This window comes from Camelus dromedarius, chromosome 12 (genome assembly GCF_036321535.1).
Source record: "Camelus dromedarius isolate mCamDro1 chromosome 12, mCamDro1.pat, whole genome shotgun sequence".
Lineage (NCBI taxonomy): Eukaryota > Metazoa > Chordata > Mammalia > Artiodactyla > Camelidae > Camelus > Camelus dromedarius.
Window position 1 is genome coordinate 1,774,592 of NC_087447.1, and position 17,795 is coordinate 1,792,386.

Here is a 17,795-nt window from a genome sequence, read left to right on the forward strand (position 1 = left end):
TGTCCTCAGGCGCGGCCCCTCGGGGGCTCTGAGCGCGCCAGCAGCCCAGGGACGCGTGCTGCGCCTGGCACTGTGTGCCCAGGCCCCGGGGTCCTGACTGCACCGGGTCTGACACCCCGAGGTGCGTGCGCGAGTCGGGGAGGGTGGCGCGACTTCTCTCCCCAGGCGGGGCTGGGGGCTAGGGCTGCAGCCAGTCGGAGCCCCGGCAGCAGGGCCAGGGGCGGGGCCTCTGGGCGGGGCATTGGGGGCGTGGCCTCGGCGCCCTATAAGTAGCCGAGAGGTGCGCGCGCCCCACCAGAGAGCGAGCGCGCAGCGGCGGCAAAGAGTGAGGCGTGTTCCGGCCAGGCCTTCTGCTCCCCTCGTCCGCGCCCCTCATCCGCGCGTACCCCGCGCCCCTCGTCCCCGCGCTCCAGCCTCCCTCCAGGCCCCCGGCCGCCCGCCAGGCCTCCAGGCCCCCAGGCCCCGCGCCTGCCGCCCAGGACCGGCCCGCGCCCTGCAGGCCGCCCGCCGCCCGCGCCGCCATGGGGGTAGAGGGCTGCACCAAGTGCATTAAGTACCTGCTCTTCGTCTTCAATTTCGTTTTCTGGGTGAGCCTCGACCGGGGGGTGGGGAGGGCGCACCCCGAGCCTGGCAGGCCGCGCGCCCTTCTAGGCCCAGCGGAAGGGGCGCAACCGAACCGCCAAGTTGCGGGGCCACCTGTGTGCGCCGGGCACGGGGTTGGGGTGGGGGGTCCTAGGCCTGCTGGGCGCGGCGCTGGGGTCTTCCCGGGCCACCGCGCTCCTCGACGGCGGGGCGGGAGGCTTCCAGTCGGGTTTCGGGCCTCTGCGCGTCAGGGCCCAGAGCCAGGCAGCCGGGCTGGGGCGTTTGGTGACCTGGGGTCTCTTCCCGTTTGGTGATGGTGTTGGTGCGGTGGGTGCGCGTTCCGGGCCGCGTACCCCGCTACTGCTCAGCCCTCCTGGCCGCTGTTTCTGGGACCACCCCGCTTTGCGGGGACCGAGGGGGCTCGAGGGCGGAGCTCGCCACGCCCCGCCCCCATGAGCTAATCGGGGCCACCGCCCCTAGATGGGCGGCCCGGTGGCGGGGGGCGAGGGGGAGAGGCGCACACTCTACTGGAGTCTTGGGAACTGTCCACTCAACTCTGGGCCTATCCCAGTTCACCCTCCCATCTGCTGTCGCCACCTTGGGGCTCCGGGCCGGGCAAAGCCCTCGTGCTGGGGGCCTGCACCGTGGTGGCCTCAGTTTGTGGGGCCCGAGTTTCCTTTCCTCCTCACCCAGACTGAGATTCCAGCATGTCCTCCCCCTGGGACGCTGTAGAGGCTTTGAGGGGAGAGGGGCTGGGCGGGTGTTTTGAGTTGGCACAGGCAGGGGCCCTGGAGAGCTGGGCGGCTCTGAGCTGGGGTATAGGGTGGAGCTCGGGCTGGGTAGATGCCCAAGTCTGGTCTTGGGCATCCACTTTGGAAAGAGGTGCCCACAGACTGGACATCTTGGGGTGCAGGAGGATCTCCTGGGTTCTCTGGGCTGCTGGCCTGAGTTGCTTTTTCTGATCTGTCTTAACTGCTATCCAGTGACGGATGAAGCTCTTTGGCTTTTGTTTCTGTTTCCTGTCAGTGTTGGAATTCGGGAGTGGAGATCTTTTTTTGGCCTGGAGGGACCAGGAATGGATGTCTGGAGCCCGTCTCCCAGCTGTGCCCTGTATCCCCTCAGCCAGTCTCCTGGGCAGTGCTTTGGACCCCCACCTGGCCGCTTCATGTGGCTCTGCCACACCAGGCTGCCCCCCCCCCCCCCTCTACTAGGGCCAGGACAACGTCTGGATGCTTCATTTCTCAAGTTGATACAGGGAGGGCAAGCTTTTAAAATGCCCCCTGGAACAAGTGTGTGGTGTTGGGGACATCTGTTTGCCGTCTGGACAGCTAGGGATCCCAGAGTAGACCTCGGGCAGTTAGGTATTTGGGGTGGGGAGAACAGAGACTGGACTGAACTCTAGCTGGGCGTAGTGTGGGGGTGTCACATCCTACCTGGGGGTAACCCGATGTGGGCCTGCAGCCATTAGCCTCTGCCCCAGAGGAGGGAGCAGTGAGGCTGTCAAGATGGGCCATATTTGGTCCGGGCAGCCACCGGGTCCTTCACTGAGGGGGTGGCATTGGCTTTGATTTAATGTTTGCCTACTTTAGCCCCAGCAAGGGCACATCAGTGGGACACCTAGATGCCCCCTCTGCCAGTCCTTGAGCCTGTCGCCAACAAGCGGAGCCTCGGAGGGCCCTGGCGGGAGGTGGAGGGCAGGCCGAGGACTTCTGCGGGAGCAGATTCTTGCCTTTGCACTGGGTGTCAGTGCCAGATAATTCCCTCCCACCTGCACAGCTGGGAGGTCTCCAGGGCAGGCTTCCCCTGACCCTCCAACCCCACCCCCACCCCCAGTCAGTCTGGTAGTTTCCCAGGCAGCCAGGGTGGAGGCCTGAAATAACCCCGGGGCCACTTTTTATTCAGGCTTAAGGAACTGTTTCCGAGGCCCCGCCCCTCCCCTCCCTGGGCATGCCCAGTTGAGCGCTGAGAGCTGTATCCATCCATCCTGGGCCACCCACTGTGGCGGGATGCCAAGCTGAGCGAGGCGGGGTGGGGGCGCACTGCCCTGGCGGAGCCCCTCTCTGCCCACCAGCTTGGCTGAGAGCACAGTGCCCGGGGCTTGGACCTGGGTGGAGTCCCTGGCCCCTTGCTCTGGTCCTGGGCTTCCTCCCTTCCAAAGTGGGGGTCCTGTCTCTTGGGTTATTGTCAGATTAGGTCAGGAAACGGAAGTTGGGCATGGTGGCTGGCAGGGAAGACTGCTCTCCTTGGCCAGTGTAGGCAGTGACACGGGGAAGGGGCCTCAAGTGCCTGGGAGGGCCCCGCGGGACCCAGTGGCTGAGGGAGGGCTCCTGGTGCCCAGCTGCACTCGCTCACTGTACTCTGGCAGGAGCTGGGAGAAGAGGTTGATGATGAGTGTCTGGATCCTGGCACTTTTTAAAGTTCCTTTTCAGAGAGTAAAGTCTCCCCCATGGGAGGCGGCATGAGAGGCAGGCTGGCACGCTCCTCAGGGAGGAGCTGGTCACTGCGCGTGCCCACACACTGCAGCACTCGTACTCGCCTCCCCCATCTCCCCGCCAGACCCCGGGCCCCAGGCAGTGTGAACACAGCCCGCCTGACCACGGCCTGCTTTGGGGCCCCCTGGCCGGACGAGCACTGGGCTGCGAGGCGGAGACGGTGCCGGCGGAAAGGCAGCACCCCGGCCCGAGCTAGCTGGGGAAACGGTGTGGACGCCCTGCCGGGAGCATGGACATCTGGCCCTTTGGGATGGGACCAGGAGCCCCTTGGCAGAGGTGGCCGGGACTCAAGGTCCCAGCCTCTGGAGCAGGTCAGGAAGAACAGAGGCTCCCAGCCCTACTTAGCTGCCCACCCAACTCGAATCCACTGTCTGGGGCCGGAGAATGACCTGTGTGAGCCCTGCTTTCCTCATCTGTGAAATGGGTGTGTTACTTGCCATCTCCTTTGGCGGAAGATGGGGAGAGGGGCAGCGTCCCTGCCCAGGACTGGCTGCTCCTCCAGCCTAATGCAGCCTGTGGCTTCCTTCCAGAGGTGATGCGGTCAGGCCCGGCTGGGAGAGGGGCTGATTAGAAGCCTTGCTAACTGGCACTTAATTCTCACCTCCAGACAGCACATGGCTGTCTATCGCTTAGTGGTTCTGTCGCCTTCCTTCCCGGAAAGGGGGTGTGACCCTGGCGGGCTCTGGGTGGAGGCAGGGATTTCCTATTCCCAGTTTCAGTGGGAGGGCAGTTGGGCTCCCCTGGTGCCCCCCAGAGCCTGGCTGCCCAGCTTTGGGGAAATGGCCATTGGGCTGGGCCAGACCGAGAAGAGGAAGTCTGTGGTCTGTCCCTGGGACGGGCTGGCCCCAGTGAGAGTGTCTGGGCGTCAAAACAGGGGAGAGCTGGAGGCAGAGGTGGAGAGCCTGGGACCCTGGCCCACTCGGTGCCCGTCCTGTGGGGTTCCCACCCCTACCCCCAGCTCAGTCTGCTTCTGGAAATTGAGTTCACCTCCAATCCCTATCTGATACTGCCTGGAAGTCCAGACAGGGAGCTGGGCCCCCCAGACCACACCCCTCCCAGATCATCTACCCCCATGTCTTCGTCTCAGCACCTGAAATCCCACGACAGGGAAGAGCCTGGGCCACAAAATCAATAAGGTTTAGAGTCCAGCCCCCATGGGAGAGGCAGATGGCACCTTTGCTCTGGCACAGAATTTTGAAAAGTGCCCTGGGTCGGGGTGGGGAGGGGCACGGGGGCTCTCTGTCTGCCCAGGCCCCCAGGACCCAGGCTGGGCGCGCGGCAGGAGCTAGGTGCTTGTCGGCCCTGGCGGCCGCCTTGCCCCGTGTCCGGGACTCCTCATCCTGCACTCCTCATCCTGCACAGAGAGCCAGGCTCCCCTGGAGTCGGCCCTTGGGACCCTCCCCCAGGCCTTCCCGCTGTCCAGCAGGACATGGTCTGGCCCCACACACCTCCAGAGCCTCTAGACTCCCCACCCAGCACACACTTGGTAATTTGGGGCCTGGCCCTCCCTGCACTCGAGGGCTGCTGGGCTGGGAGGGCAGGGAGGCATGTTAGAGCTGGGGTGGGGGTGCAGTGTTGGGCCCCTTAAGTCCCTCAAATGGGTGGTGAGGGTGCTGTGGTCAGGGGGGCTGAGAGCCCAGGTGTGGGGATCCAAACGCCACAGAGGCCTGGGGAGCAGGGAGCCCCTTTTCTTTGAGGCTGTGCCCATTCTAACTTTGGAAAGCTAGTGTTCCCCCCACCCCCGGTTATTGGGGTGCTATGATCATGGTGGAGACAGTGATGGGCAGGAAGCCAGGACCGGTGGCTGTGCAGAGTGGGTGAGTGGGCGGCCCTCCCGGGCATCCTGTGTGGTCACATGGGGATCTTCTGTACCAGCTGTCCCATGCCCAGGCCGGCCTGGGTCGTGACTGTCCCCCCGGGGGAGATGTCTGACGGTGCCCTGTAACCTGCCTCACCTGTCACGTCACCTGTGGGTGAGTGTTGAGTTTGGTTCTGTGCCGCCTACAGCCAGCTCCTGGAGACTCCCATGGGCCGTGATCCCAGGGCTGCAAGCCCCGGGCGCTGTAGGAATGAGGACCCCAGGCCACCCACCTTCCCATCTCCATCCTGGAATGCCTGAGCCACCTCAGGGGTGCTGGGGCTACCGGGGGGGCGGTAGGTTTGGGAACCACCCACTGCAGTCCTGCCAGGCTCACAGGGAGCTCTCCTCACATCTCCCCACCCTGGGGGCTCGGCTGCCTGCCCTCTGGATGGACAGTCTTTCCCTCTGTCCCTGAGAGAACAGTTCCAGCCCACACCACATAGAATTAGCACCCGTTTTGCCTCCAGCTGGGGCCAGGCTGTTATCAGGCCCACTGCGGCGATAGGGAAATAGGTTCCCGAGTCACCACGTGAGGAAGTGGTGGACGCAGGCTGGAAACCGGAGCCAGTCCTCCAGCCCCTGGTTCACGGCCAGGCTGGGGTGCAGGTGGGGCTCCCCCAGGGTAATTGGCTGTGCCCAGGTGCCAGTGCTGGCCAGGGACACCCTGACTTGCCCCAGGGCCCCCCCTACTCGCCTTTGGTTCCCTGCCTGGGCCCACTCACCGCCCAACTCCCTGCCCTGCAGGTGCTCGGCCCACCCCAGTCCTTCTGGTCTGATACATGTGGCCCTCTGCGGCCCCTCGACGCCCTTTGGCAGGTCACTGGGGTTTCTGTGTGTACGCGCCCCTCCCTGCATGGGCCAAGGGGGCAGAGGGGCGCCTCACAGGAGGGGCCCTTTCAGCCAGTTGGGTGGGCTTGGGGCCGGGGAGCAGGCTGCTGCTGGCCTTCCCGCCTGGGAAGTGCGTGGTAGGCCTGGGGCCTGGCCCAGGAAGCGGCTTGGTCCTGGGGGTCCCCAGGCCCGCTCTGCTCTCCTCTGAGAGGTGGCAGGGCATGCTCAGGACTGCGCTCAGCTGCCGGTGGGAAGTGGCTCCTGGGGGCCAGTGTCCTTCTCCCCCTCCCTCCCAGGCCTATTTTTAGGGGCCAGGCCAGGCAGCTTCCTGAGGCCGAGGGGCCTGGAGAGGGGTTTCCGCTTCCTGGCTGAGGCGGGGGTCCCTGCTCTTCTCTGTGCTTCCTTCCTGCCTCGAGCTGGGTGGCTCTGTTCCCAGAGGTCACCACAGGGTCACAGGGTCAGCTGCCTACCCCTGGGAAGGCTGAGACGAGCCCTGTGTCACCCTGTCCTCAGGGTGGCTGGACATGGAGGGTCAGTCTGTGGAGGCCCAAGTCCCCACCCACCCGAGAGTTGCCCTCTGCCCCACTGCCCCCCACGCCTCACCTAGGAGGGTCTTTGCTGCGCCTTTTCTCTCGGACTTGTCCGCGTCTTCAGGGGCGTTTCCTGCCTTGCTGCCTGCCTCTGGCTTCACTGCCCTTCTGGGGAGGGTCTCCAGGCCCACGGGACCTCCCAGTTGCCAAGCCTCACGGGCACACAGGGCGCACTTTCCCAGCGAGAGCGTGCCCCCCCCTGGAGTGGCGGGTTACGAGGGCAGAGGCAGCTCAGAGCCAAGGCCCCTCCCGGGTCCCAGTGGAGCTGCCTCTGACCGCGGCCGGCCGTCTCTGCGAGCGTCAGCACCGAGGGGCTGCTGGAGACCAGCTGCCAATCAGGGGAGCACCCTGGTGCATGAGGTGTCCCTGTTGCCCGTGGAATGCGTGGACAAGACGGGGTGACTGTGGGGCCAGTGCGTGGGGGTGGCAGAGGGATGGAAGCCCGGGGGGTGGCAGAGGGTGGGGCCGTGGGAGGGGAGGGGAGGGGAGGGGAGGGTTGCCCCAGGCCTGCCCAGGCAGCAGCCGTTCCTGTTCCCTTTCAGCTGCTCTTAGAAACAGCAGACAGGCCGGGCAGGAACCCAGCGTGCTTGGCAGCCCCCCCTCTTTAGCTGACGCAATTATTTATTAATTCTCAGAAAGGAGGAAGAAAGAAACAGAAACAGAATCCATCATAGGGTTACGAACACTCTGTGCTGTCCGCTGGGGTGGAACGGTCCAGTCATCCCAGCCGGTTCGCCGGCTCCTTCTGAGCCTCTCCGTAGCCCCACGCGAGCCAGGAGCATCTGGGGATGCAGGAGCATCTGGGGATGCAGGAGCAGGTGGCGGCCGTGCTTCCAACAGGCCCGCTTGCAGGAGAGAGGGGGAGGGATGAGTGAAGATGTGTCAGACTCTGCCACCAGTCACCTGCCTTGGAGCTCCACAGCAATCACCAGCTCTGTCAGGGGCTCTCTGTGCTAAGCACACTGTATATATTTACCTGTGTACCTTTGATTCCTCATTTTACACGTGAGGATACTGGAGGAACAAGGATGCCGAGGTGGGCCTGAGATGGCCCAGCGGCCAGAGGCTCAGGGACGCCCTTGGCCACCACCCTCTGGGCCCCACCCAATGCCAGGACTGCGTGCTTTCTGTCAACGCTGGACTCTGTCTTGTAGTGGACATGCATGTCCCTAGAACCTTGGCTTAGTGGACAGGAATCCAGACGCTTCTTATTGGCATCAGGATGGCAGCCTGGACCCTTTGGGACCCGGAAGAATCATTTACCCCCAGACGGCCTTGCTGCTGATCTCAGGCATCGGGGATTTGGGTGTGTGGAGTTTTTTAGAAAGTTTTGTTTGATGTAAACCACACGTTTAAAACGTACAGCTTGGGAGGTTTGGGCATAAGGAGACACCTGTGAGACCAGCGCTGTCATCAGGAGAGTGGACGCATCCATCACCCCCACAGGTGTCCTCGGGGCCTTGGGAGGCCGCCTCCCTGCCCCAGGGCAACCGCTGGCCAGCTTTCTGTGCGTGTGGTCGGCATTTCTGGTACTTTCATAGGAACGGAGGAGGAAGGAGGCGGCTTTCCTCTGGGTCTGGTTCTGGCTTTCAGTGGGATGGTCTGGAGGTTCGCCCGGGTGCTTGTGTCTGTAGGTCTGGTGGGCATCCGCCACGTGGCGGAACCACAGCCTGGTTTTGTCCATCCACCCGCTCAGTGCTCGGAGGAGTCCGGGTTGTCCCCGGTGTGGGGCTGTCACCAGGAGAGCTGCTGGGACGTTTGTGTGAACGCGAGCTTTCCCCTGGCTTGGCGGCCCCTGGGGGTGCAGAGGTTGGGCGCGCAGTGGGTGGAGGCCCAGCTCCCTGAGGACCAGCACCTCCACACCCTCGCCAGCACCCGGCTGCGGGCCCCTTTCACGCCCGGCCGCCTTGCAGGGGGAGGGCTGGGCGTGGGGTGGTTTTATTTGCATCTCCCCATGACCTGTGGTGCCGCGTGTCTTTCCACGTGTTGATTTCCTGTGTGTGTTTCTTCTTTGGTCAAGCGTCTGAGCAGGGTTTTTTTGGCCTGCTTTTTAAAAATTGGGTTTTCTTTTTCTTTTTTTAAATTCTTCTTTATCACTTTTTTTGTTTGTTTTTTGTAACTTTTTAAAATTTTTTTCATGTATTTTTATTTATTTATTCATTTATATTGAGGGGAGGTAGTTAGATTTACTTATTTATTTTTGGAGGAGGTACTGGGGATTGAACCCAGGACCTTTTGTATGCTAAGCTTGTGCTCTGCCACTTGAGCTACACCCTGCCCTGGCTTGTGGGTTTTCTTGTCGCGTTTTGAAAGTTCTCGATAACATTTTGAATACCCGTCCTTTATGAGTCATTGGCAAGTTCCCGTCCGTGCTTATCTTTTGAAGAGCAGGCTTCTTTCAGACTTGCCGCTTCGGGACCCCTGACTTGCCCTCTCGTGGCCGGACACCCCCTCCGCGCCTTCCATCTGCCCCCTGCTCTGCCTCATGGCTGGGGGAGTCCCAGTGCTGCCTCTGTAGGTGACCTTGGGTGAGGGCCCACCCCCTCCACCTGCTGATGGGGAGACCGAGGCTGAGTCGGGGCTCCTCACCTGTCCCTAATGACACAGGGAGGCCCTGGACGAGGGCTTCCCCATGCCCTCCCTCCATGCTGGAGCATCTCACAAAGCGGTCTCTGGACCACAGTTTCAAAACAGAATAAGTGAGGGTTTCTAGCCAGAGTTACCACAGCAACCCTCAGCCTCGCCGCCACGTCCCCTGGAGCCGCAGATGGCAGCCAGCTGGGCTCGGGAGGAGCTGAGGACTCCCTCTGGGCCCCCCCCCCCAGCCTCTCACCTCTCCCTGCGCACGTCTGGTGGGCCTGCCCTCTCTCTTGTGGGTGTGACAGACACCAAGGGGCATCAGGGGGTGCTAGGACCTCAGCCGGCAGGTGCACAGTAGGCCCTGCGCGCTTGCGGGGCAGACGGGGAAGAGGTTAACAGCCTCCATCTCCTTGGGGTGGGACAGGACAGTGCAGTTCCAAGTTGGAAGTTTGGAAGAGGTGCCGTCCTGCTCCGGGGGTGGGTGCCGACAGCATCCCCTTGCTGTGGGAGCCCAGCTGCTCCTGTTGCCAACGGTCCCAACGGTTCCCACCAGCCTTACCCAGTGTGGGAGGGCCTGGGTTGGGCGCAGCCCATGGCCCGTTTCCTTCCCGCCTCTCAGCAGCACCCTGGTGTCACCTGCCTGGGGATCCCCGGAGATGCTTGGGGCTTTCTTTCCTCAGGGCAGCCCGTGGTGCCGGGGACTCGAGTCCACACGCCTTCCTGGGCATGTCCCCCCTCCCCCCCACTGTCTGAGGGCCCTGCTCCCCGAACAGGGCCTTGGGGTCAGGCACTGGGCCAGCCAGGTGGTTTTCCTTGGGGTCCAGTTTTTGGTTTCTCTTCCCCACTGGTCATGTGGCCAGCGGTCTGTGTGGGAGCTGGCACTTGGAGCTCAGGGAACAGTTAGCGCCTTGGTGGGGCAGCCCAGGGCCGAGGCCAGGCCAGGGAGGGCAGCCTGGGCGCTTGCTTGGGTTGGTCAGAGGTTAAAGCATGGGCCTGGCCAGGCCTGGTCTGGGTTCACCCTTAAGGGCAGACACCACCCACCACGGAGCCCTTGAGGGTCCCCCCCGCAGCCGGAAGCCCCCGCCCCCTAAGCAAGAGCCCCTTTCCTGCCCCGCCCCCCCCCCCCCCCCCGCCGCAGCCTCTGCGTCCCCGTCCCTCTGGGGAGCACTGCGGGCTTCCTTCCTCTCCCAGCAGTTTCCCTTCTCCCGTGGACGCAGGGATTTATCCCACAAACCGGCAGTCCCAGGGCTTCCTGGATGTCCCCAGCCCAGCAGCGTCTGCTCTGGAATTCCTCCACCAGCTCTGCCAGGGTCCTGATCACCACCCCCTTTGTCCTGCCCGCAGAGACGCGGAGTCCCCTCCACGGGGTTCCCAGACCAGCTCCCTACTGTAGGGGCAGGGCCACCCCTTGGACGACGGCCAGCGTTCCTCGGGCACTCGGGGTGTGTGATTTAGTAAATAAAACACAGGACAGCCAGTTAAACACGCACCTCAGGGAAGCAGTGAATACTCTCTGGCGTAAGTGTCCCACGCAGCATTTGGCACACACTTACACTGAAGAAGCGTCGTTACCCGCCTGAAACGCGTATTAACCAGGAGCCTTGCATCGTACCTGGCAGCCTGTCCTGCTGGTGCTGGCGGGAGGTTTGGGGACCAGCTGTGTGGCCCCTGATTCCCAGGCCCTCCTGGGGCATCTTGAAAACCAAGGCAGCAGAGTGGACATTTGGAGCTAGCGGGTGGTCCAGACCCCAGGTGCCTACAATCCCCTGGACGCTGACCCAGCAGAGGGGAGGGTCCAGCACCTGCCTCTCTGCGCATGCAGCATGGTAGGTTTCACTCACCACTGCCATGCTTGGGGCCACAAGTAACACCGTGCCCTGCTCTTCCCCCAGTTGGCCGGAGGTGTGATCCTGGGTGTGGCCCTGTGGCTTCGCCATGACCCGCAGACCACCAACCTCCTCTATCTGGAGCTCGGAGACAGGCCCGCACCCAACACCTTCTATGTAGGTAAGTGCACGTGGGACTGGCTGAAGACCCTGGCCAGCTCTGGGCTGGTGGCCTGCAGGGATGGCCCACTGGGGTGTCTGATAAGAAGTTCAATGAGGCTGTGGACAGGCAGTCAGGGAGGGCTTCCAGGAGGAGGCAGAACCTGAGGCAGCTCAGTGGGGCTTGCTTCTTGCTGGGGCAGAAGGACGCCAGCGAGGAAGAGCTCGTGGGGCACAAGAGTGAGCCAGAGCCAGAGAGCAGGTGTGGTTATATCTGCCTGAGGGCCTTGGGGGTCCAGGGGAGGCTTTAGGGCCCTAGTCCCCTCCAGTCCAGTGCCTGGTTGGGTTGGGGGTGCTCCTGGGGAAAGCTGGAACTGGGAATGGTGTGTGGCTTGTTGGGAGCCCACCAGATGGCCTTGGGGTGGGGGGGCTGGGCCGGGGCAGGAGAGCAGCAGCTGGGCGGGGCGGGGGAGCCGTGTGCTGTGGTGGGTATTTCGGGGAGGGAGGCGTCCTGGGAAGGGGTGGAGCTGGATGCCTGGGCAGCCTGAACGGCAGCTGAGGCAGCTGGAGCCTCAGGCCCAGGAGGGGGCAGCGCGAGTCAGCCCTCACAGCCACGCCTAGCGGCCTTATTAGGCTTCGAGTCTGCCTCCTGGGTTCGAGCTGAGGCCCTGAAGGGCGTCGATCAGGCTGGGGGATTGGGCCAGCGGTCCCCAGGGACAGGGGTGACAGAGGAGGAGGAGGGGCAAGGGGAAGAGGGGGCCTCCCTTCTGCGCACAGCCGCGCCCCTCCTTCGTGTGTCCGCCACCCCCCCCCCGGGAGGCGGGGCCTGGCCCTGAGCTCTGCATGTGTCTGTTGAGCTGCTTCTGCCCTTTAAAGGAAGGGCTCGGGCTGGGCGGTGGGGGCAGGAGGCTCCTGCGTCTTCAGGGCTCAGGGCTCACCGCTGGGCCTGCACCCACTCCCTGCCGGGTACGTGCGCCCCTTGTGCACCCCTGCAGGCGTCTGGGTCCCTCCCAGCTGCCACTTGGGGCCCCCACACACTTGGGGTACACGCTTGGCTGCTGGAGCGGGGCTGGCCCCACCCAGTCACCGTCCCACCCTCCGAACCCCAGGGCCATGGGGGCACGCCTGTCCCCTTCCTGCCCGTGGTCCTCCCTGGGCCGGAAGCTGGAGAGGGCTGGGTTCCAGGGAGCATCAGCAGGGCAGCAGAGACAGGAGCCTGCGGCTCTGGCTGTCGTTTCCTGGGGCCCGCGGTCTCCAGGGAAGGGCCTAAGCCACGGGTTCCAGGTGTGGGGCCCCCCACAGGCGTGAGTCTCAGGAGAGGGTGAGACCGTGCCCTCTACAAGTGCCCGAGGGGCTGTGACCCAGGGCCCCCGCACACGGGCCTGGCACCCTCAGAAGCAAGGCAGCCAGCTTTGCTTACAAATCTGAGGATGTGGGAGTATTCTCTGAACTCTCAAGGGCTGTTTCTCTCCTCTAGGGCTCCTCACTCCTCCTCCCCGCTTCCCCAGGGGTCTGAGCCAGCAGCAGCCGGGGTGACCCAGCACGTCCCCAGTCCTGTCCATGTGAGGGGGGCTGCCACCTTGGCTCGCCCTCCCTGGGCCTTGGTGCTGGGGGGTGTGGGCTTTGCTGGTGGCAGAGTTGAACCCACCCCAGGGCAAGGGATTTGGGATGGGGCCCCTCCCCTGGGGACAGGGCCACCTGCCTTATGGCTGGGGCGGCTCCTGCTCTCAGCTCGGCGCCTGGCCCAGTGGGGCTCACCTGCTTCACCAGGAAGGCACAAGCCCGGGTGATGTGCTGCAGCCTCGGGTGGGGCCCGGCACAGCCCACTGGGACACGGTCGGGGGCAGGCAGGTGGAGGTCTGCAGCTGCTCCAGCGGTCCCACGGGAGAGGCTCGTGGGGGGGCAAGGCTGGCGTTGGAGCAGGTGTCCCAGGGGCCTACCCACCGGGTGCCACATCAGGCACCACCGGGGACCTGACATGGCCTTCCCTGGCTCCGTGGAAGCCTGTCCTTGGAGAAGCAGCGTTGGCCACTGGACCACCAGGCAGGCGGGGGACCAGCCCTGGACTTGGGCTCCTGCCTCTCCTCCATGGTTGGGGGCCTCTCTGCCCACTGAGTCCCTGCCCACCCAGGGCCGGCCTTCTGGGACCTCGTGCTGGCCTCGATGCAGGCTGGGCCTGCCAGGGAGGTGGGGGAGCAGATGTAGGCCCTGACAAAGGCTCTTTGTCTGATGCCAAGAAGCCAGGGCGGGTTAGTTGGGCTCGCTCAGCACCCCAGGCAGTGCTGCAGGGCCCAGGAGGGTCCCCAGCCGCACTTGCCAGAGCCAGGCCCATGGGCTCTCATGGAAGGCCGGCACTGTGAGGGGGCCTGGGGTTGGGCACCTGCTTCCAGGTCTCCTGGACTCTCGCAGGACCCTCCATAGCCCGAAACGCCAAGACGCCCCTTCCCAGCACCCTGTGCGGTCTCGTTCACCTAGTTACATGGGGATGGGGGCCCAGGGGGTCCCACTTCACCTCAAAGAGGGGGGGTCTCAGGACCTGAGGGGAGGGAGGCCTGGCTCCAGGGTGCTGTGTCCCAGTGAGCAGCCCTGAGGGCAGCCCTGTCAGGAGGCGTCCCCTCAGCCAGGCCCACTCAGTGCTGACCAGAGGCTCGGTCTGGTCAGGATGCAGCCCTGGGCCTTTTCTGAGCCCAGCAATGGGTCCTGGCCCCCAGGCCCCTTCTCCAAAGGCTGGCCAGGCAGGCGAGATGGGCACTTGGCACCAGAGCCCTGGAGCCCTTTGTCCCAGCTCTGTGAAGGGGCTTGGACTGCCTACAGCGTAACCATGGTGACGGGGGGGTGGGCCTGGGTCTACTGGAAGGACTAGGGTTGTGGGAGGTCCTTGGAGAGATGTCCGTGTGGCCAGTGGGTGTTGGGCATGTAGGAGGGTAGGCTGAGCCCCATGTGCCATCCTCAACCTGTCCCTGCCACCGTGCACCCCAGCTGCCAGACCACCTCGCGCAGCAGGCTCCAGCCCCCGGGGTCAGTGCCTCAGGAGCCGGTTAGAGCCCACTCCTCCAGGCAGAGCAGCTAGACTTGACCTCCCGCCTAAAAGCAGCATAACTGAAGTGGGCGTTGTCAGAGCCCTGGGTGCCCCCTCCACCCCACCCCCAGGCCGATAGTTGGGCTTCAGTGCCAAGACTTGGGGCGGTCCTTCACGGGCATTTGTGGGGACCAGAGTGGATGCAGGCTGTCGGGGTCAGGCCAAGCGCTCTGAGAGCTCACCGAGGGCCATTCAGTTCCGGCTTCGGCGTTGCTGGCCTCCTTCCACGTCACAGAAGAGGAAACTGAGCGTGGAGAGGCGCCCACAGCGCCCAGCCGGGCTGCGGGCCTCCCCCAGCCCATTGGGCAACGGACCCCTTCCCGACAGGGCGTGCGGCAGCGCCTGTCGGACCCTCCAGGGTCCCAGGCAGTGGTGTGTGTGTGCGCAGCTGGGGAGGTGGGCTCCTGGGGCGCTGGGGCTCCTGGGACATCAGGGCGCTGAGGGGTCGGTCTCTCTCCCCCTGCAGGCATCTACATCCTCATTGCCGTGGGCGCCGTGATGATGTTTGTGGGGTTCCTGGGTTGCTACGGGGCCATCCAGGAGTCCCAGTGCCTGCTGGGGACGGTAAGGTCCCGGGCAGGGGTGGGGAGCTGCTCCTGCTTGCCAGGCAGGCGGGCGGCTGCAGGACTGGCCGAGAGGAGAGCTCTGGTGGGGGCAGCATGTGTTTGGCCCGGAGCACCCTCCTCGACACCCCCCTTGTCAGTCCAGCTCTGCGGACCTTCCCCAGAAGACTGGCTGTCTGCTTTTCCTACTGGTTCTAAACCCCCTGGCGGGTGGATAGCCATTACATCCAGTTTTATGTCTGGTTCCTAGCTCTAAGTTCCAAAGTTGCTTTTTTTTTCTTCTATTAAAAAAAAAACAAAAAAACCCACAGGTAAAATAGGGACACGCTTGGGAGTGAGTCCTGGGCCCAGGGCTCACCTCAGATGTCCCTGGGCACTGCCCCCGCCAGCAAGAAGCTGAGGCCAGGCTGTGCTGTCCCGGGCCTGCGACTGGGAGGCGTGGGCTGTGGGCATCTGGGCCGGGGTCTCCGGTGGGAGAAACCCAGCCTGCCACGATGACCCCCTTCCCATAGGAAAGGGAGGACGGGGCACTTGCGGTGCAATTGGCCCTGGGTGGCACCACCCTGCCCTTGCCGGCCCGCCCAGCCCGTACCCTGTCCTCCCCTCCAGCCGCCCCATCCTGCAGCACCTGGGGGATGAGGGGACCTGTGGCCTCTCACTGCCGGGGCCAAGTCCTAGACTGTGGGCTTCTTGGCTCCACACTGTTCACCTGCCGTCAGGGCCTGGGTGGGTGGATACCACCGGCCACCCCACACACACCGCGCTGGTCTGGGACCTCGGAGTGCTGGGCCGTCTCTGGCCTGCTCTGACCTCTCTCCCTGCCCTCTGCCTCCCCAGTTCTTCACCTGCCTGGTGATCCTCTTCGCCTGTGAAGTGGCCGCTGGCATCTGGGGGTTTGTCAACAAGGACCAGGTGAGCCTCTGTCCACAGGGAGGGGTGGGGATGGGCGCTGGCGGGGAGGGAGGAGGGCCTCAGGTTGTGGGGGATGGGGCGGATCGTGGGTGCTTTGGGGGGGCGCCCCTGGTAGGAAGGCCCGGGTTGCTTTCTGGAGGAGGCAGCCCGGGGTCCCAGTGGGACGGACAGGTCTGTCCCAGAAGTGGCACCTTCCGGGGGGCACCGCGCTCTGACCACTCCCTCCCCAGATCGCCAAGGATGTGAAGCAGTTCTATGACCAGGCCTTGCAACAGGCCATAGTGGACGATGAAGCCAACAACGCCAAGGCCGTGGTGAAGACCTTCCACGAGACGGTGCGGCGGGGCCGGGGTGCTGGGAAGGGGCTGGGGCTGGTCCTCTCGGCGAGACCTCGGCCAGGGCTGGGGGGCGTTGGGACCTGGGGGTCCCTGGTGGGAAGGAGATGGGCCAGGCCCCAGGGGCAGGGGTCTCCGAGCAGTGTAGTGGAGTGGGAGGCGGGGGAGGGGTGGGGCCCCTGAGCTCGCTCTCCCACTGGAGGGGACCGTCCTGGCCCCCACCCCACACGCCAGGCCAGGGCAGCTGCTGGGGCCTCTGGAGCCTGTGGGGGGCGTATCCTTGGCCATCGCCCCACACGGGCCAGGGCTGATGGTGGGCACCCTCGGTCTCTGCAGCTTAACTGCTGTGGCTCCAACACGCTGACCACGCTGACCACCTCTGTGCTCAAGAACAGCCTGTGTCCCTCAGGCAGCAATGTCTTCAGCAACTTGGTAAAGGTGCGTGGCGATGGGTGGGGTCTCCCGGGGTGGGGTGGAGCCTGCCTGCCCCGCCCCCCCCCCCCCCCCCCCCCGTTTGGCTGCCACCCCCAGTGGGTCCTGGGTGGTGGCCAGGCTGCTGGCTCGGGGGCTGCCGCTGGCAATGGCAAGGACACGGCCACACTGGTTGGCGCCATGGCTGGAGTTGGGGCCAGGCTGCCTGCGGCTGAGGCTGTTTGTGCTGACAGCCCACAGCGGGGCCAGCCTCTGGCCCAGGTTCCCAACGGGGCAGCTCTGGAGCTCAGCATCGGGGGCGCCGTGACCTCCCGGGTCAGCCTCCCGGCCAGGCGGTGCCAGCTGATCTGAGTGCGAGAGGGCGCGTGCGGCACGCCCGCCGTTAACGTGTTTGTTTAAAATGGTTGTAAGTGGGAGCCCGGCGGAGACCGGGCCCTGTTCACACCTCCTGGGGGGCCTGTGAGGCGGGGCGGTGCTCTCTGTGCCTTGACCCTGGGCCCCCGAGGAGGCCCCCCTGAGCGCCCTCTGCCCCCTGCAGGAAGACTGCCACGGGAAGATCGACGAGCTCTTCTCGGGGAAGCTGTACCTCATCGGCATCGCTGCCATCGTGGTCGCTGTGATCATGGTGAGTGGGGCGGGTGGCCACCTGCTCGGGGCCCAAGGACCCCCCCTCCATTTTACTTTGCCTTGTGCTGCGAGGCCCTGGGGACGTCCAGGCCAAGGCCTGGGTGTCACCTCTGCAAGCTGCAATGTGAATTAGTGCCCGGGGTGCACTGGACCCCGCGTTCCTGGTGAGGCCCTAAGTGGGGTGGTCCCGGGCCCTGTGTCCTCTCTGGGTCACTGGCCCGGGCCTCCGGGTGCTGACCCCCTGCCCACGCCCTCCCTGCAGATCTTCGAGATGATCCTGAGCATGGTGCTCTGCTGTGGCATCCGGAACAGCTCGGTGTACTGAGGCTCTGGCCGCTTAGGCCACGGGGACCCGTGCAGTGCCCCCAGAGTGACCCGGACACTTCTGAGAAGGGGCCGTCACCACCTGTGTACATAGTTTCCCAGTATCACTCTGCTACACTCACCAGCTTTTTTACTTTTGAGGTTTTGTTCTTACTCTGAAGTTCCCTGTTACTTCTGGGGCTGATGTCACCGGTAGGCGGCATGCGTGTGGGCCTTGGGGACTGTGTAGGGCAGGGTCCCCCTCTGCTTCTGGGGCTGCCTGGGGGCTCTGCCTGCCCCACCAGGCCTCTCCTGGAGGCCACAGGGGCCCATCTGGCCGAGCTGCGCCCTCGCACCCACTCGTCCCCACGGGCTACATGCTCAGCCTTTTTTAATCTTTGTTCTTTTCCGGCCACCTGTCTCCAGAGCCGGGTCTACGAGCAGCCTTGCGCCTTCATGCACCTCTCCTTTCTAACGCGTCACCTTCAACTGCAGTTACATCTTGAAAGTCATTCAATAAAGAAGGAAAGAACAGGCATGCTAACAAGCCGTCCGTTGCCTTCCTGAGCCCGCAGCATCTGAGGCCCAGGGCACGGCCCAAGGGACCGAGGAGCCTGTGCGGACGG

General features: G+C 64.4%; 1 protein-coding gene across 1 annotated transcript; it reads left to right on the forward strand.

The window, feature by feature from the left end:
* The first annotated feature begins 301 nt into the window (after positions 1-301).
* CD81 (CD81 molecule) lies at positions 302-17,716 on the forward strand. Its single transcript, XM_031448474.2, has 8 exons — positions 302-587; positions 10,826-10,940; positions 14,464-14,561; positions 15,398-15,472; positions 15,703-15,807; positions 16,144-16,245; positions 16,778-16,864; positions 17,129-17,716. The coding sequence occupies exons 1-8, from the start codon at positions 522-524 to the stop codon at positions 17,189-17,191; spliced, it is 711 nt and encodes a 236-aa protein (XP_031304334.1). The 5' UTR covers positions 302-521; the 3' UTR covers positions 17,192-17,716.
* The last annotated feature ends 79 nt before the right edge of the window (positions 17,717-17,795 follow it).

Excerpts from the sequence above, each read along its gene's own strand:
- CD81 (XM_031448474.2), top strand. The coding sequence starts at position 522 with ATGGGGGTAGAGGGCTGCACCAAGTGCATTAAGTACCTGCTCTTCGTC. Across the intron at positions 588-10,825 it reads TCTTCAATTTCGTTTTCTGG|TTGGCCGGAGGTGTGATCCT; the intron begins GTGAGCCTCGAC and ends CTCTTCCCCCAG. Across the intron at positions 10,941-14,463 it reads ACCCAACACCTTCTATGTAG|GCATCTACATCCTCATTGCC; the intron begins GTAAGTGCACGT and ends CTCCCCCTGCAG.